This window comes from Sapajus apella, unplaced genomic scaffold (genome assembly GCF_009761245.1).
Source record: "Sapajus apella isolate SASKATOON/1434 unplaced genomic scaffold, GSC_monkey_1.0 scaffold88, whole genome shotgun sequence".
NCBI classification, from domain to species: Eukaryota; Metazoa; Chordata; class Mammalia; order Primates; family Cebidae; genus Sapajus; species Sapajus apella.
This window is the reverse complement of record NW_022437028.1, coordinates 7,700,620-7,717,265: the sequence shown is the minus strand read 5'-3', so window position 1 is coordinate 7,717,265 and position 16,646 is coordinate 7,700,620. Positions and strand designations below refer to the sequence as shown.

The 16,646-nt window shown below is 47.9% G+C and overlaps 1 protein-coding gene and 1 non-coding gene across 4 annotated transcripts; one reads left to right on the top strand and one right to left on the bottom strand.

The window, feature by feature from the left end:
• Positions 1–720: 720 nt before the first annotated feature.
• Positions 721–7,772, bottom strand: IFT22 (intraflagellar transport 22). 3 transcript variants are annotated; one of them, XM_032255089.1, is made up of 5 exons: positions 7,608–7,772; positions 5,217–5,293; positions 4,358–4,447; positions 2,667–2,869; positions 721–1,200 (listed from the first exon to the last, which is right to left on the bottom strand). In XM_032255089.1, the coding sequence occupies exons 1-5, from the start codon at positions 7,644–7,646 to the stop codon at positions 1,052–1,054; spliced, it is 558 nt and encodes a 185-aa protein (XP_032110980.1). In that variant the 5' UTR covers positions 7,647–7,772; the 3' UTR covers positions 721–1,051. The 3 variants fall into 3 exon arrangements, with proteins under 3 accessions (XP_032110980.1, XP_032110981.1, XP_032110982.1); XM_032255090.1 differs by lacking the exon at positions 4,358–4,447; XM_032255091.1 differs by lacking the exon at positions 5,217–5,293 and having other exon boundaries at positions 7,608–7,743.
• Positions 7,773–15,792: 8,020 nt separating this feature from the next.
• LOC116534680 lies at positions 15,793–15,933 on the top strand. The gene has a single exon (XR_004261827.1). It is a non-coding gene; the product is annotated as a U4 spliceosomal RNA (small nuclear RNA).
• The last annotated feature ends 713 nt before the right edge of the window (positions 15,934–16,646 follow it).

Sequence of the window (16,646 nt, the reverse complement as noted above, 5' to 3'; positions counted from 1 at the left end):
TGATGGTCTTGAACTCCTGACCTCAGGCGATCCACACATCTCAGCCTCCCAAAGTGCTGGGATTACAGGCATGAGCCACTGCGCCCGGCCAAATCTCTTTTTAAAAATTTGAGACAGTCTGTCATCCAGGCTGGAGTACAGTGGCACAATCTCAGCCCACCGTAGCCCTTGCTTCCCGGGCTCAAGCAATTCTTGTGCTTCTGCCACCCGAGTAGCTGATATTACAGGTGTGGGCCAACACACCCTGTGAATTTTTGTATTTGTAGTAGAGATGGGGATTTGCCATGTTGGGTAGGCTGGTTTCAAACACCTGGCCTCAAGTGATCCGCCTGCCTCGGTGTCCCGAAGTGCAGGATTACAAGTGTGAGCCACTGCTCCTGGCCTAGAACTCTTAAAGAAAATGAAGAATGCGTTTTTATTTCCTTTTTTGCATATCCAAGACATTGCACTCAAGTTTCTGAATCTGCCTTACTATTAGGTTGGCGCAAAAGTAATTGGGGATTTTGCCGTTAAAAATTAAAAATGGCAGAAACCACAATTAGTTTGCACCAATCTAATATTTAGGAAAATGGAATGAGAGTTCCACGAGGGTGGGGATTTCCATCTTTTTCATGCATGCTGTCTACGGTCAGCAGCTAGAACAGCGGTGCACACACAGCAGGTGCTCAACCAGTTGGTATTTATTGGGTGAATCAAATGAAAATCACATTCAAGCCAATACACGTGGATTGAACTACTGTTGTATCCTTGGGCTACGACAGCTACAATTCCACAAACTCTGTAAGCGGACACTTGTGAAGGTGGAAAATCTCTCCACTTTACAGCTCTTTGGGAAGTTCTGGGGCCAGGAAATCAGAATTCGATGATAGGATTTTCTCAGCTGAACTCAGGACAGAGCAGTCTGAGCATGACTGGGGCCTTCCTGCAGGTAGAAACACTTCCTCTGCAGTCACAGGGAGAAGAAAACATCAGGAGCTGGATGCAATTTCAGATCTGTACCAAGAAAGACGCTGATTTCACTAGAGCTGTGGCAGCCCCAGGTGGAGGCTGGCTAGGTCATGATTGACATCTCCTCCCGGTCTCTGCTCTCAGACATGGAGTTGATGATGCTTTTTAAATACTTAATGAATTCCATCCGGATCTCCTCAGGGTCATCCTCCAGGTTCGAGTGCACCAGCTTCAGCTTGTTCAAGGGTGGCGCTTGAAAATGAAAATAAGGTTAATTGGGCAAGGAGTCTCAATGAGGGACTCTTTCTAGCTCCCAATAAAATTTCTAGAAGACATTTGTTTAACTTTCTGAAGTTCACAGACCAAGTTGTCTTTCCTGACGCCAGCGAACAGAGAAAGGTTTTGCTATACTGCCACCTGGTGACAGGACGGAAACTTTAGAAACCACCCTCCAGTTCCTCTGTTTTTTCTTTTTTTTTGAGATGGAGTCTTGCTCTGTCGCCAGGCTGGAGTGCAGTGGTGCAATCTCGGCTTACTGCAACCTCGGCCTTCTGGGTTGAAGTGATTCTCCTGCCTCAGCCTCCTGAGTAGCTGTGATTACAGGCATGCAACGTCATGCCCAGATAATTTTTGTATTTTTAGTAGAGACAGGGTTTCACCATTTGGCCAGGATGGTCTCAATCTCTTGACCTTGTGATCTGCCCAACTTGACATCGCAAAGTGTTGGGATTACAAGTGTGAGCCACCGCGCCCCGCCATTCCTCTGTTCTTAAACCAGAAAGGAATAGATTCTCTCTTTCATTTTGTTTTTGAATATTTTCAGTTGTTTTTCAGGATTACGGTGTGACCTCTGGGATGTGTGTGTCATATGTGAATTGGAGGTTTTTCTCCACAAAAGTTCTTTCAGCAAAGAATGCCTCCCCACCAGCCATACCTAAGAATAGCTACACGCAGGATTTTCCCACTCTGTATACTGCTTTGTTTTTATTTTTGAGACAGAGTTTCACTCTTGTTGCCCAGGCTGGAGTGCAATGGCACGATCTTGGATCAGTGCAACCTCCACCTCCCAGGTAAAAGTGATTCTTCTGCCTCAGCCTTCCAAGTAGCTGGGATTACAGGCATGTACCACCACGCCCGGCTAATTTTTGTACTTTTAGTACAGACAAGGTTTCACCATGTTGGCCAGGCTGGTCTTGAACTCCTGACCTCAAGTGATCTGTCTCCCAAAGTGTTGGGATAACAGGCGTGAGCCACCACACCCAGCCTTTTTATTTTTTTGAGATAGTGTCTTACCCTGTCACCCAGGCTGAAGTGCAGTGGTGAGATTTCAGCTCACTGCAACCTCCACCTCCCAGATTCAAGCAATTCTGCCTGAGCCTCCTGAGTAGCTGGGACTACAGGTGCCTGCCATCATGCCCAGCTAATTTTTGTATTTTTAGTAGAGACGGGGTTTTACCACGTTGGCCAGGCTGGTCTTGAACTCCTGACCTCAGGTGATCCACCCGCCTCAGCCTCCCAAAGTGCTGGGATTATAGGCAGGAGACACCATGCCCAGCCAAACCTGGCAATTCTGACTCACATGGAGAGGGCACCAACTGCCGAGGGTGCAGTATGTGCTCAGTAACTGGACGGAGCTGCTGGTTTCTAGGGCATGAGACAATATGTAGGTATCCAAAATGCTCAAGACAAAAGAGGAAGAGAAATTCCAGTTTCCTTACACAAAGACAGGCTTCCTTTGTCATCTCCAGAGCCTGGTTTGTGGTGCGCAATTAGCATGCACTGTGTGTCCTGTAAGGACTGCTGCTGGACGAAACAGGAATACCACATTTCCATTTCCTTCCGGTGGCTTGGGATGTCAGCATTGAAAACGATCACCACTCCATGGGCATCCTTCATCAGGGCTGGCCAGCAGGACTCGAACCTGCAAGGAAGAAAAGGAACAAGAGGGAATGTTAGGTTGTTCTGGTTTTCTTTCTTTCTTTCTTTTTTTGACAGAGTTTTGCTCTTATTGCCCAGGCTGGAGTGTAATGGCGTGATCTCGGTTTATCGCAACCTCTACCTCCAGGGTTCAAGTGGTTCTCTTGCCTCAGCTTCCCAAGTAGCTGGAATTACAGGCATGCACCACCACGCCCAGCTAATTCTGTATTTTTAGTGGAGATGGGGTTTCTCCATGTTGGTCAGTCTGGTCTCAAACTCCCAAACTCAGGTGATTCACCTGCCTCGGCCTCCCAAAGTGCTGGGATTACAGGCATGAGCCACTGTGCCCGACCTAGGTTATTCTGGATTCTAACTGTGGACTTTAAAAAGAATATCTTAGTAATAAAAGTTGGTAGATGAATTCCTTTTTTTTTAAGACACAGGGTCTTGCTTTCTCAGGCTAAAGTGCAGTTGTGGGATCACAGCTCACTGCAGCCTCCAATGTGGGCTCAAGTGATCCTTCTGCCTCAGTCTTCTGAGTAGCTAGGACTACGGGTGTGTACCACATCAATTTTATTTTGTGTAAAGGTTGACAATTTCTTCATTTAAAACATTGTATTATTATTATTATTAATATTACTTTTTTCTGAGACAGAGTCTGGCTCTGTTGCCCAGGCTGGAGATCTCAGCTCACTACAACCTCCACCTACTGGGTTCAAGTGATTTTCCTGCCTCAGCCTCCTGAGTAGCTGGGATTATAGGTGCATACCACCACACTGGGCTAATTTTTGTATGTTCAGTAGAGACGGGGTTTCACTATGTTGGCCAGGCTGGTCTCAAACTCCTGAGCTCAGATGATCTGCCTGCCTCGTCCTGCCAAAGTACTGGATTACAGATGTGAGCCACGGCGCCTGGCCCCTATTTTTTTTTAAAGATGAAGTTTCACCATGTTGGCCAGGCTGGTCTTGAACTCCTAACCTTATGTGATCTGCCAGACTCGGCCTCCCAAAGTGCTGGGATTACAGGTGTGAGTTACCCCACCCAGCCAAGGTCAGCAAATACTTTATCAGGCTCTTCCTATGTGCCAGGAAATATGCTCGGCCCAACTCCATGGTGCCTGGTGGGCAGCTGATTTTATTTATTTATTTTTTTTGAGACAGAGTCTCACTCTGACGCCCAGGCTGGAGTGTAAATGGCAGGATCTTGGCTCACTGCAATCTCCGCCTCCTGGGTTCAAGCGATTCTCCTGCCTCAGCCTCCCGAGTAGCTGGGATTACAGGCATCTGCCACCATGCCTGGCTAATATTTTGTATTTTTAGTAGAGGCAGGGTTTCGCCATGTTGGCCAGGATGGTCTCGAACTCTTGACCTCAGGTGATCCACCCACCTTGGCCTCCCAAAGTGCTGGGATTACAGGTGTGAGCCACCACGCCTGGCCTGGGAAGCTGATTTTAAACCATTTGATGAAGTGACTTTATTTAAAGGAAACATACTTAGGATCTCCACCACAGTCCCACAGCTCGAATTCACAGCCTGTGCCTTTGTTGTTGCTGGTAACATGTGGGTTCTCGAATTCCAGGATCCTGAAAGGAAAAAGAAGAGCGGTAGGCTGGGTGGGGTGGCTCACGCCTGTAATCTCAACACTCTGGGAGGCCCAGGTGGAGGATCACTTGAGGTCAGGAGGTCAAGACCAGCTTGGCCAACATGGTGAAACCCTATCTCTACTAAAAATACAAGAATTAGGCAGGCGTGGTGGTGGATGCCTGTAATCCCAGCTACTCCGGAGGCTGAGGCAGGAGAATTGCTTGAACCCAGGAGGCGGAGGTTGCAGTGAGCAGAGATTGTGCCACTGCACTCCAGCCTGGCGACAGAGTGAGACTCCGTCTCAAAATTAAAAAAAAAAAAAAAGAAGAGCAGCAGCAGCACTAGTAATGAAGCAGCATAACACTTTTGGAATGGCAACAGCAACAAAAGTAGGATGTAGGTGATGGGTGATGGGTGATGGTTGGGCAGTCTTTTTAAATTGTTTTTTTTTTTTTTTGAGACAGGGTCTCACTGTGTCACCCAGGCTGGAGTGCAGTGGCACAATCATAGCTCACTGCAGTCTCCAACTCCTGGCCTCAAGCAATTCTCCTGCTTCAGCCTCCCATGTAGCTGAGACCACAGACAGATGTCAACATACCTGGCTAACATTTTATTTTTAGTTGAGATGGGGGTCTCCCTATATTGCCCAGGGTTCAAGTGATCCTCCTGCTTTGGCCTCCCAGAGCGCGGGTATTAGAGGCGTGAGCCTCCTGCCCAGCCAGTCGGACACTCTTTGAGTCTTTGGGACTCTGATCTGTCAGGGCTCACCTCACTCCTTGGGTTGGGCTGTATTCGGTGATGTCAGAAGATTCTGTCAGAAAGTTGGCCAAAACAGTTTTTCCGCTCTGTGAAAATGAGAACAAGTAAAGGCCTTTGCTGAAAGGCAGAAGGAAACCAAAAAAAAGCACCCCAAGAGGTGTCCTGGAACCCGGTGTGATGCAGTATAGGTCACGGGCACTCGGAGATCATTGGGGTGGTTATAACCTCACTGTCCTGCTCTAGTGCAGTAGGCACAGCCTGGTCCGAGGCCCAGGGAGCATGGGATTAAGGAATTTTTTTTTTTTTTTTTTTTTTTGAGACAGAGTTTCGCTCTTGTTGCCCAGGCTGGGGTGCAATGGCGTGATCTCAGCACACCACAACTTCTGCCTCCTGGGTACAAGCGATTCTCCTGCCTCACTCAGTCTCCTGAGTAGCTAGGACTATAGACATGTGCCACCACGTCTGGCTAATTTTTGTATTTTTAGTAGAGATGGGGTTTCACTATGTTAGGCTGATCTCAAAGTCCTGACCTCAAGTGATTCACCTGCTTCCGCCTCCCAAAGTGCTAGGATTACAGGCGTGAGCCACTGCGCCCGGCCAAGTTCTTTTAGGTCACAGAGAGGATCAAAGTCAGCCTGGGGACTCGTGGCTGGCTAACAATCTCACACAGAGCTGTTTCTCCATCTCCATTATATGAGTAATACATATTGCTTTTTTTTTTTTTTTTTTTTATGACAGGGTCTTGGTCTGTTGCTGAGGCTGGTGTGCAGTGACATGCTCATAGCTTACTGCAGCCTTGATCTGTAGGGCTCAAGTGATCCTTCCACCTCAGCCTCCTGAGTAGCTAGGATTACAGGTGTATGCCACCACACCCAGCTAAGTTTTGTATTTTTGTAGAGATGGGGTTTCCCCATGTTGCTCAGGTTGGTCTCGAATGCGTGAGCTGAAGTGATCGCCCCTCTTTGGCCTTCTGAGGTGCTGGTAGGCATTAGACACTGTTCCTGGCCTGAGACCCCTACAGGGGTGTGTGTGTGTGTGTGTGTTTGTTTACATGGAGTTTCGTCCTGGCCTGAGACCCCTACAGGGGTGTGTGTGTGTGTGTGTGTGTGTGTGTGTGTGTGTGTGTGTGTTTTTAGATGGAGTTTCGTTCTTGTTGCCCAGGCTGAAGTACAATGGCACGATCTTGGCTCACTGCAACCTCTGCCTCCTGGATTCAAGTGATTCTCCTGCCTCACCCTCCCAAGTAACTGGGATTACAGGCGCCCACCACCATGCCCGGCTAATTTTTGTATTTTTAGTAGAGATGGGGTTTCACCGTGTTAGTCAGGCTGGTCTCGAACTCCTGACCTCAGGTGATCCGCCCGCCTCAGCCTTCCAAAGTGCTGGGATTACAGGCATGAGCCGCAGCGCCTGGCATTTTTTTTTTTTTTTAATGCATTTAGCTTCAGTCCATCTGAGCTTTATTTCTGTGGATGATAAGTATACATGTAGATGTGATCCTCACTAGCACTCCCCCGACACACACATGAATAGCCAACAGATCCAGGACCGTATAGTAAAAACCCCAGGCCTCGAGCAACGGCTCACACCTGTAATCCCAGCACATTGGGAGGCTGAGGCGGGAGGACTGCTTGAGCCAGGAGTTGGAGACCAGCCTAGGTACTAGGCAACATAGTGAGACCCTGTCTCTATAAATAATTAACAAATTAGGCCAGGCACGGTGGCTCATGGCCATAACCCCAGCACTTTGGGAGGGTGAGGCGGTCTGATCACTTGAGGTCAGGAGTTCAAGCCCAGCCTGGCCAACATGGTGAAAACCCATCTCTACTAAAAATACAAAAATTAGCCAGGGATGGAGGTGTGGACCTGTAACAGCTAGTAAGGAGGCTGGGACAGGAATCGCTTGAAGCCGGGAGTTGGAGGTTGCAGTGAACCAAGATCATGCCACTGCACTCCATCCTGGGAGACAGAGGACTCAGGAGGACTGCTTGAGCCCAGCGAAGTCGAGGCTGCAGTGAGCTATGATCACACCACTGCACTCCAGCGTGGACGACAGAGCGAGACCCTGTCTCAAGCAGAAGTCCAGACCCACAGACGCATTCATTAGGGGGATCCCAGAAGCAAAGGAAAGAGTCATGACACCTAGGCTGTGGTTCCAATGATGCCACTTAGTACCTTGGGCCTTCGGGGCTCAGTAACACCGGGTTCACTTCCACTACCCCCTCTCGGCAGTGGCTGGAATCAACGTCTAAAAGCACGGAGTTCACAGAAAGGCCGAGGGCACTGGCCGGGATGGGCCTGGTGGGCCCGGGGTCCCGCCTCCCAGACCAGGTGGTTGGGGACATGCCAGGCCCCGAGGCCGGCTCCCCGCTCCCTCTTCCGCGCCGGACCAGGCCTCACCTCGCAAGGCCCCACGAAGAGGATCTTAGCCTTAAGCATCGTAATCCACAGCGGCGTAGCTGACACGAGCCCACCGGAACCGGCGCGCCAGGACAGAGCGCGCCTTGTCCGGTTTCGTTTCCACGGCAACGGCAAGCGGGCCGCAGGGGCCGACGGGACTGGGCCACTTCCGGCGCGCCGGGCGGAAAGTGGGCGCGTCTGCAACGGGGAGCGGGGCGGAGAGAAGTCACAAAGCCCGGGCTGCAGACCCGGTTCTGTAGGGGTTGGTCTCTCTCTATTTCTTTTAGAGACAGGGTCTCACTCTGTCGCCCAGGCTGGAGTTGCAGTGTCGCGATTTCGGCTCACAATTAACCTCCGCCTCCCGGGTTCAAGCTTTTCTCCCGCCTCAGCCTCCCGAGTAGCTGGGATTACAGGCAATGCGCCACCACGCCTGGCTAATTTTGTGTTTTTAGTAGAGACGGGGTTTCTCCATGTTGGTCAGGTTGGTCTCGAACTCCCGACCTCAGGTGATCTGCCCGCCTCAGCCTCCCAAAGTACTGGGATTACAGGCGTGCGCCACCGCGCCCGGCCATCTCCCTCTGTTTCTTTTAGAGACAGGATCTCACTCTGTCGCCCAGGCTGGAGTGCAGTGGCGCGATCTCGGCTCACTGCAGTCTCCAACTTCTGGGCTCAAGCGATCCTCCTGCCTCAGCCTCCCGAGTAGCTGGCACTACAGGCACGTGCCATCACACTCGATTAACTTTTAAAATGTTTTTATTTGTAAGACTGGGTTTTGCTATGTTGCCCAGGGTGTTTTCGAACTCCTGGGCTGAAACGATCCTCCCGCCTCCACCTCCCCAAATTCTCAGACTGCAGGCGCGCTCCACCAGTCTCGGTAGCGGAAAGCAAGACTCCAGGAGGGGGCGGAATGGCCGTTCCCAAATCTTATTCCTCCGAATAATCCCGAGAGCTCAGACAGGCCATACAAATGGCAAGCTGGCCGTGGAACCAGGCCTTGACCCCTTTATCACTGTGGCCATGATGTCGTCCTCTTGGGAGCCGATTTCTCACAGCCATGGCCCAGCTTAGAAAAAGGCAGGGAAACGTCTGGTTTCTGTAAAACGATTCATCACTCGCTATCATTCGTATGATCTAGGAGATACCAAAGGGACGATGGCTGGAATCGTTTAATCAGTGCAGGTGTCTAGAAACATTGCTGCTAAATTCAAACAGGTGAGTCTGAAAATGCAGAGTCAAGCCAGAATTTTGGATAAAGACATGATATTAAATTCCTACCTGCCGAGAGCGCCAGTACAAAATAGGCTAGCCCACAAAAGGGCTGGCATGACAAAAGCTCAAGTCAACACACTATCAAATCTTTAACCTTTGGTAACATAATTACATAACCTTTGTATTGAAAAGAACTGCTCTGCTGGGCGTGGTGGCCCACGCCTGTAATCCCCAGCACTTTGGGAGGCTGAGACGGGTGGATCACTTGAGGTCACGGGTTTGAGATCAGCCTGGCGAACATGGTGAAACCCTGTCTCTACTAAAAATACAAAAATTAGCCTGGTGTGGTAGTGCACACCTGTAATCCCGGCTACTCAGGAGGCTGAGGCAGGACAATTGCTTGAACCTGGGAAGCAGAGATTGCAGTGAGCCAGGATGGTGCCACTGCACTCCAGCTTGGGTGACAGAGCCAGACTCTGTCTCAAAATAAATATATAAAAATAAATAACTTCTGAGTGAATAGGAAGAGTTCTCAATTTCAAGATGTCATTGTTGACTGATTAATATCTTTATTAATAATTGAAATGCAGTGGTGCAATTTCGGCTCACTACAACCTCCACCTCCCGCATTCAAGCCATTCTCATGCCTCAGCCTCCCAAGTAGCTGGAATCAACCTCCTGAGTAGATGGGATCACACTTGTACCTGGCTAATTTGTGTGTGTGTGTGTATGTATGTGTGTGTGTATATATATATATATATATTTTTTTTTTTTTTTTTTTTTGGTCAAGATGGAGTTTCACCATGTTGCCTAGGCTGATCTCTAACTCCTGGTCTTGAATGATCCAACTGCCCCGGCCTCCCAAAGTGCAGGCATGAACAACTGTGCACGGCCTAAGTGGAGTAATTAAAAAAAAAAATTTTTTTTAGACTGTCACCCAGGCTGGAGTGCAGTGGCGTGATCTTAGCTCACTGCAGACTTGACCTTCTGGGCTCAGGTGATCCTCCCACCTCAGCTTTCTAAGTAACTGGGACCATAGGCATGCATCACCATCCCTGGATAATTTTTGTATTTTTAGTAGAGATGGGGTTTTGTCATGTTGGCAAGGCTGGTCTCGAACCCCTGACTTCATGATCCACCCGCCTCAGCCTCCCAAAGTGCTGGAATTACAGGCGTGAGCACCTGCACCTGGCCTACTATGCTCTTTCTCAGGCTGCTTTCTCAACATTTCTTCACTTGTTCACTGTGCTCTTCTGAACACATCAGGATAGCATCTTTTTTTTTCCTTGTCTCTGATTTGAGCCTCACATGACAGCATCTTGATCAGAGAAATTGCAGTAGGCTTGAAGTTCAGCATAATTAGCTTTACATAGTCCTCATTTTAAAATGTCCTTTTTTTTTTTTTTTGAGACAGGGTCTTGCTTTGTTGTCCAGGCTGGGGTGCAGTGGTTCGATCATAGCTCACTGTAGCCTCAACCTGGCCTCAAGAGATCCTCCCACCTCAGCCTCCCAAGTAGCTGGGACTGCAGTTACATGCCCCACATCAGGCTAATTTTTTATTTTTTGTAGAGATGGGGTCTTGTCATTTTGCCCAGGCTGGTCTTGAACTCTTGACCTCAAGTGATCCTCCTTCCTCAGCCTCCCAAAGTGCTCAGATTACAGGTGTGAGCCACTGCGCTTGCCTCTGCTTTGCTGTTTTATACACTGGCTTACAATCTGGATTCACTTTGATGCTTGAATTGCTGTTGATATGACCACTGGGAGCATCTTCAAGCTGGTTTCTGCATCTTTTTAAAATATCTGCCTTTTTTTTTTTTTTTTTTTTTTTGAGGCAGAGTCTTACTCTGTCACCAGGCTGGAGTGCAGTGGCACAATCTTGGCTCACTGCAACCTCTACCTCCCAGGTTCAAACAATTCACCAGCCTCAGCCTCCTGAGTAGCTGGGATTACAGAGTACCCGTTTTGGAGTAAGACAAAAGAGTACTGATTCTGGAGTAAGACAGGGTTTTAGCGTGTTGGTCAGGCTGGTCTCGAACTGCTGACCTCGTGATCCACCCGTCTTGGCCTCCCAAAGTGCTGGGATTACAGAAGTGAGCCACTGTGCCCAGCCTGAAATATCTTTCTGTAGAGCTCTTCCTTTCTTTTTTGGCAGCCCTACATGCTCCCAGGTGGTTATTTTATTAATATTGCTTTGTAACCACCATGTACTATATACATTCTTTTCCATGTATTAAAAAATTAAAAGTTTCAAAAGTCCAAGAAAACTGGAAAAAAAAAAAAAAACTTGTTCCTTTTCACACCTGGGAAAATTGGGGGAAATTTTGCCCCTCCTACTTTTGGCATGAAACAAACACTTAGGTCTCTGGCTCTGGCTTTGGGAGAACCAGTGCCAGGCACATAGATAGGTGCTGGGCCCTGAAGGTGGTTCTGTACAGTGCCTTCGTCCTGGTAGCTTCTAGCCCAGATGGGGAGACCAACTGCAGAGTGCAGCTTGTCAAGTGTTTCAAGTGTTTTCCCATGCACAGGCTTTTTTTTTTTTTCTTTTTTCTTTCTTTTTTTTTTTTTTTTTTAAGACAGAGTCTCACTGTCACCCAGGCTACAGTGCAGTGGCATGATGGCTTACTGCAACCTCCATTTCCCAGTTTCAAGCAATTCTCCTGCCTCAGCCTCCTGAGAAGCTGGGATTACAGGCATGTGCCACCAAGCCTGGCTCATTTTTGTATTTTTAGTAGAGACGGGGTTTCACCGTGTTGGTCAGGCTGGCCTCAACCAGTTCTCCTTTCTATGTGCAAAGATGGTATGTCTCCTTTGTGCTTAGTAACGGTTTTGCATCTTGCCAGGTCCAGAATCCAGGCTTCCTCACCTCGGCGTTTACTTCACTGCACTGGGAGGTAGTTTATGTGCTACATTTCTTTTTTTTTTTTTTTTTTTTGAGATGGAGTCTTGCTTGGTTGCCCAGGTTGGAGTGCAGTGGCGTAATCTCGGCTCACTGCAACCTCTGCCTCCCGGGTTCAAGTGATTCTCCTGCCTTAGCCTCCTGAGTAGCTGGTACTACAGGCACATGCCACCATGCCCCGCTAATTTTTGTATTTTTAGTAGAGACAGGTTTCACCATGTTGGTCAGGCTGATCTCGAACTCCTGACCTTGTGATCTGCCCGCCTCTGTCTCGCAAAGTGCTGGGATTACAGGTGTGAGCCACTGTGCCCAGCTCCATATGCTACATTTCTTTCTTTTCTTTTTTTTGAGACGGACTTTCGCTCTTGTTACCCAGGCTGGAGTGCAATGGCGCGATCTCGGCTCACTGCAACCCCTGCCTCCTGGGTTCAAGCAATTCTCCTTCCTCAGCCTCTCAAGTAGCTGGGATTACAGGCAAGTGCCACCATGCCCGGCAATTTTTGTATTTTTAGTAGAGATGGGGTTTCACCGCCTTCACCAGGATGGTCTTGATCTCTTGACCTCGTGATCCACCCGCCTTGGCCTCCCAAAGTGCTAGGATTATAGGCGTGAGCCACCGTGGCCAGCCCTAAGCTACATTTCTTAACAACACATGACTTCACTGAATGGTCTCATTGGTGTTTGGGTTCACTGATCACAACTCCACACTACAGATGCTCAATAAGTGTTGGTTCTGGGCCAGTGCAGTGGCTTACATATGCAATCCCAGCACTTTAGGAGACTGAATTGGGAGGATCACTTGACACTAGGCGTTTGAGACCAGCCTGGGCAATAAGCAAGATCCTGTCTCTACACACACACAGACACACACAATCAGCCAGGCATGGTGGAATGCCTGTAGTCCCAGATACTGGGGAAGCAGAGGTGAGAGGATCGCTTGAGCCCAGAAGCTTGAGGCTGCAGTGAGCCATGGTTGTGCCATTGCGCTGTAGCCCGAGCTTCAGAACGAGACCCCGGCTTAAAAACATAAGTTAAAAGGGCCAGACACGATGGTTCACTCCTGTAATCCCAACATGTTGGGAGGCCGAGGCAGGTGGATCACGAGGTCAAGAGATAGAGACCATCCTGGCCAACATGGTGAAAACACGCCTGTATTAGAAGTACAAAAATTAGCCGGGTGTGGTGGCGCACGCCTGTAGTCCCAGCTACTTGGGAAGCTGAGGCAGGAGAATCGTTTGAACCTGGGAGGCAGAGATTGCTATGAGCCGAGATCGCGCCACTGCACTCCAGCCTGGCTACAGAGACAAGGGTGTCTCAACAAACAAACAAACAAACAAAAAAAACCAAAAGAGAAAAAAAAAAGATAAAAGAAGTGTCAGTTTCACATTTCCTTTCATAACACGCACGTAGGAACACATACACTTATACGTTCATTTACTCTATAAATATTTAAGTTAATGAATGTTCCCTTAATCTTGCCAAGAACCTTTCGCTTTTGGTTCCAGGTGAGAGAAATAAAAAATCTCAAATGCTTTACATTTCTTCAATATATGTGCTGTATACATTTGGGATGACTATTGTAAACTATTGAAATACTTTGCTTTATGACTTTCGTTTTAATTAGAAGAGGTTGACTTCAGACAGCTTAATACCCAGGCTTTGGTTGTAAAATGAGCAGTAGACCATTAGTGGGGGTGAGAAATTGGTGAACTTAGAATCATTTTTCTCCTCCTCTGATTCAATGCAGTAAAATCTTTCACTCTCAAAAAAAAAGGTAAAGAAATAAGTTTGACGTATTTCAAATCCCGTCTGTAAATTGTTGAAAAGATTTAATATAACCACCGGCCATAAAATCTTTAATTTGAGTTGACCCTCTGTGGTCTCATGATTACACATGCAATTTTTATTATTAAAGAATAAATTGTGGATTTCCCATGACTCCAGGGAATCAAATGCCCTTCAATCACCTTCTCCAGCAACTCGAGGTTCTGAAGCTTTTCCGTTCAACTCTCGAAGAGAGGAATTTCACAAAATGGTATGTAACCTGGAAATATTGTGTTCCCTATGAATGCTGTCATCTTTTTTTTATTTGAAAAAAGGAATAAAGCTCTAGCCAGAGACGATGTCCAGCGAGTTTGGTTTAGGACAAAATCGATGATGTAAAAATTACTTTTCATCAATTCCCATCACAAAGCCTGAGCTATGCTTTCACTATAAAAAACATTTCCCAGCCGACTGAAGATAAGCTTTTGGCAAAGCAGTGAAACAGGGATATGGCTGGACCAGGAGCCTATAGCCGGCATTTGGCCGTGTCCTGTAGAAGGGATTTTGGGAGGTGGTGGTGTGCTGTGGAAAGAGTATCAATTCCGGAGTAAGACAATTTGAAATTAGGTGAGTGAGGCCAGGTGTGGTGGCTCATGCCTGTAATCCTAGCACTTTGGGATGCCAAGGCAGCCAGATCACTTGAGGCCAAGAGTTCAAGACCAGCCTGGCCAACATGGTGAAACTCTGTTTCTACTAAAGATACAAAAATTAGCCAGGTGTGGTGGCAGATGCCTGTAATCCCAGCTACTCAGATGGCTGAGGCAGGAGAATCGCTTGAGCCCAGGAGGCGGAGGCTGCAGTGAGCCAAGATTGCACTGTTTCACTCCAGCCTGGGTGACAAGAGCAAGACTCCATAAAAAAAAAAAAAAAAAAGACATAACTTGAGACTGGGTAATTTATACAGGAAAGAGGTTAAATTGGCTGACAGTCTGCAGACTGTATAGGCTTCTGCTTCGGGGGAGGCCGCAGGAAACTTTCTTTTTTAAGACAGAGTTTTGCTTTTGTTGCCCAGGCTGGAGTGCAGTTGTGCAATTAGCTCACTGAAGCCTCAACCTCCCAGGCTTAAGTGATCCTCCCACGTCAGCCTCCTAAGTGCCTGGGATTACAGGCACACACCACCATGCCCAGCTAGATTTTTTGTAGAGACAGAGTCTCACTGTCTTGCCTAGGCTGGGCTCAACCTAGTGAGTTCAAGCTATCCTTCTGCCTCAACCTCCCAGGTGCAAGGATTACAGATGTAAGCCACTGCTCCCAGCCCCAGCCAATATCTTTTTTCTTTTCTTTTTTTTTTTTTTTTTGAGACAGTCTCACTCCATCACCAGGGCTGGAATGCAGTGTGCAATCTCCACTCATTGCAACCTCCACCTCCTGGGTTCAAGCAGTTCTCCTGCCTCAGCCTCCCAAGGTGCTTGGATTATAGGCGTGAGCCACTGCTTCCAGCCCCAGCCAATATCTTTTTTCTTTTTTTTTTTTTTGAGATAGAGTCTCACTCCATCACCAGGGCTGGAATGCAGCGGTGGGATCTCCGCTCATTGCAACCTCCACCTCCTGGGTTCAAGCAATTCTCCGGCCGCAGCCTCCCAAAGTGCTGGGATTACAGGCATGAGCCACTGCGCCCGGCACCCGGCCAATATCTTGAATACAGCTTCATGAGCAATCCTGAGCCATAACTACGCAGCTAAGTTACTCCCAAGTTCCCGACCCATAGAAAATGTGTAAGATCTGCCGGGCACGGTGGCTCAAGCCTGTAATCCCAGCCCTTTGGAAGGCCGAGGCAGGCGGATCACGAGGTCAAGAGATCGAGACCATCCTGGTCAACATGGTGAAACCCCGTCTCTACTAAAAATACAAAACATTAGCTGGGCATGGTGGCATGTGCCTGTAATCCCAGCTACTCAGGAGGCTGAGGCAGGAGAATTGCCTGAACCCAGGAGGCGGAGGTTGCGGTGAGCCGAGATCGCGCCATTGCACTCCAGCCTGGGTAACATGAGTGAAACTCCGTCTAAAAAAAAAAGAAAGTGTATAAGATAATAAGTGTTTATTGTTCCTTTAGGTTGCTAAGTTTTGGGAGAATTTGTTACACACCAATAGATGATTAACAGAGCCTCAGTTTCTCTCTCACTAAAATGGGGATCCTGGAATTGTTTGCTTGAACCCAGGAGGTGGAGGTTGCAGTGAGCTGATATCATGTCACTGCACTCCAGCCTGGGCAATAGAGTGAGACACTGTCTCAAAAATAAAATAAAACAAAGTAAAAGCTTTGTGCAGTGGCGGTATCGTAGCCAATGAGGTTTATCGGAGGCACGATTATTGCTAATTGAAAACTTTTCCCAATACCCCGCTGTGATGACTTGTGATACAGTCGGCACTGGCAATTTTTGAAAGTCTCTACGGAGACTGATTAAAAAAATAATAATAATAAAATAAAATGTGGATCCTAAACCAGATCCTGTAGGGTGGTTAGGAGGATTGAATGTGATGAGGCATGCAAGGTTTTTAGTCTAATTCCCAGCACGTGACAGATGGTTGATATCTGATAGCTGTGATCACTTATAGCACTCACAGGCCTTTAGAACATTTTCGTGATGCTTTTGACTAATGTCTCCACACCCACAGAATTTTCCCACTGCATTTTTGTTTTGTTTTTGAGACAAAGTCTTGCTCTGTCGCCCAGGCTGCAGTGTAGTGGCACAATCTCGGCTCACTGCAACCTCCGCCTCCTGGGTTCAAGTGATTCTTCTGCATTAGCCTCCCAAGTAGCTGGGACTAGAGGCCCATGCCATCACGCCTGATTAACTTTTTGTATTTTTAGTAGAGACGGGGTTTCACTGTGTTAGCCAGGATAGTCTCGATCTCCTGATCTCGTGATCCACCAGCCTCGGCCTCCCAAAGTGCTGGGATTACAGGCATGCGCCACCACACCTGGCCAATTTTTTTTTTTTTTTTTTTTTTTTTTTTAAGAAATGATCTGTCTCTGTTACCCTGTCTGGACTTCCGGTGGTGTGATCTCGGCTCACTGCAACCTCCACCTCTGGGTTCAAGCAGTCCTCCCACTTTAGCCTCCCACATGTACATGCCATCATGCCCAGCTAATTTTTATATTTTTTGTA

Bases quoted from the DNA above. Each gene is read 5' to 3' on its own strand.
- IFT22 (XM_032255089.1), bottom strand. From the start codon at position 7,646: ATGCTTAAGGCTAAGATCCTCTTCGTGGGGCCTTGCGAG. The intron at 4,448-5,216 runs GTGAGCCCTGAC...TTTTCCTTTCAG, and splicing joins AGCCCAACCCAAGGAGTGAG to GATCCTGGAATTCGAGAACC. The intron at 1,201-2,666 runs GTAAGGAAACTG...TTCATTTTCAAG, and splicing joins CAAAGGAAGCCTGTCTTTGT to CGCCACCCTTGAACAAGCTG.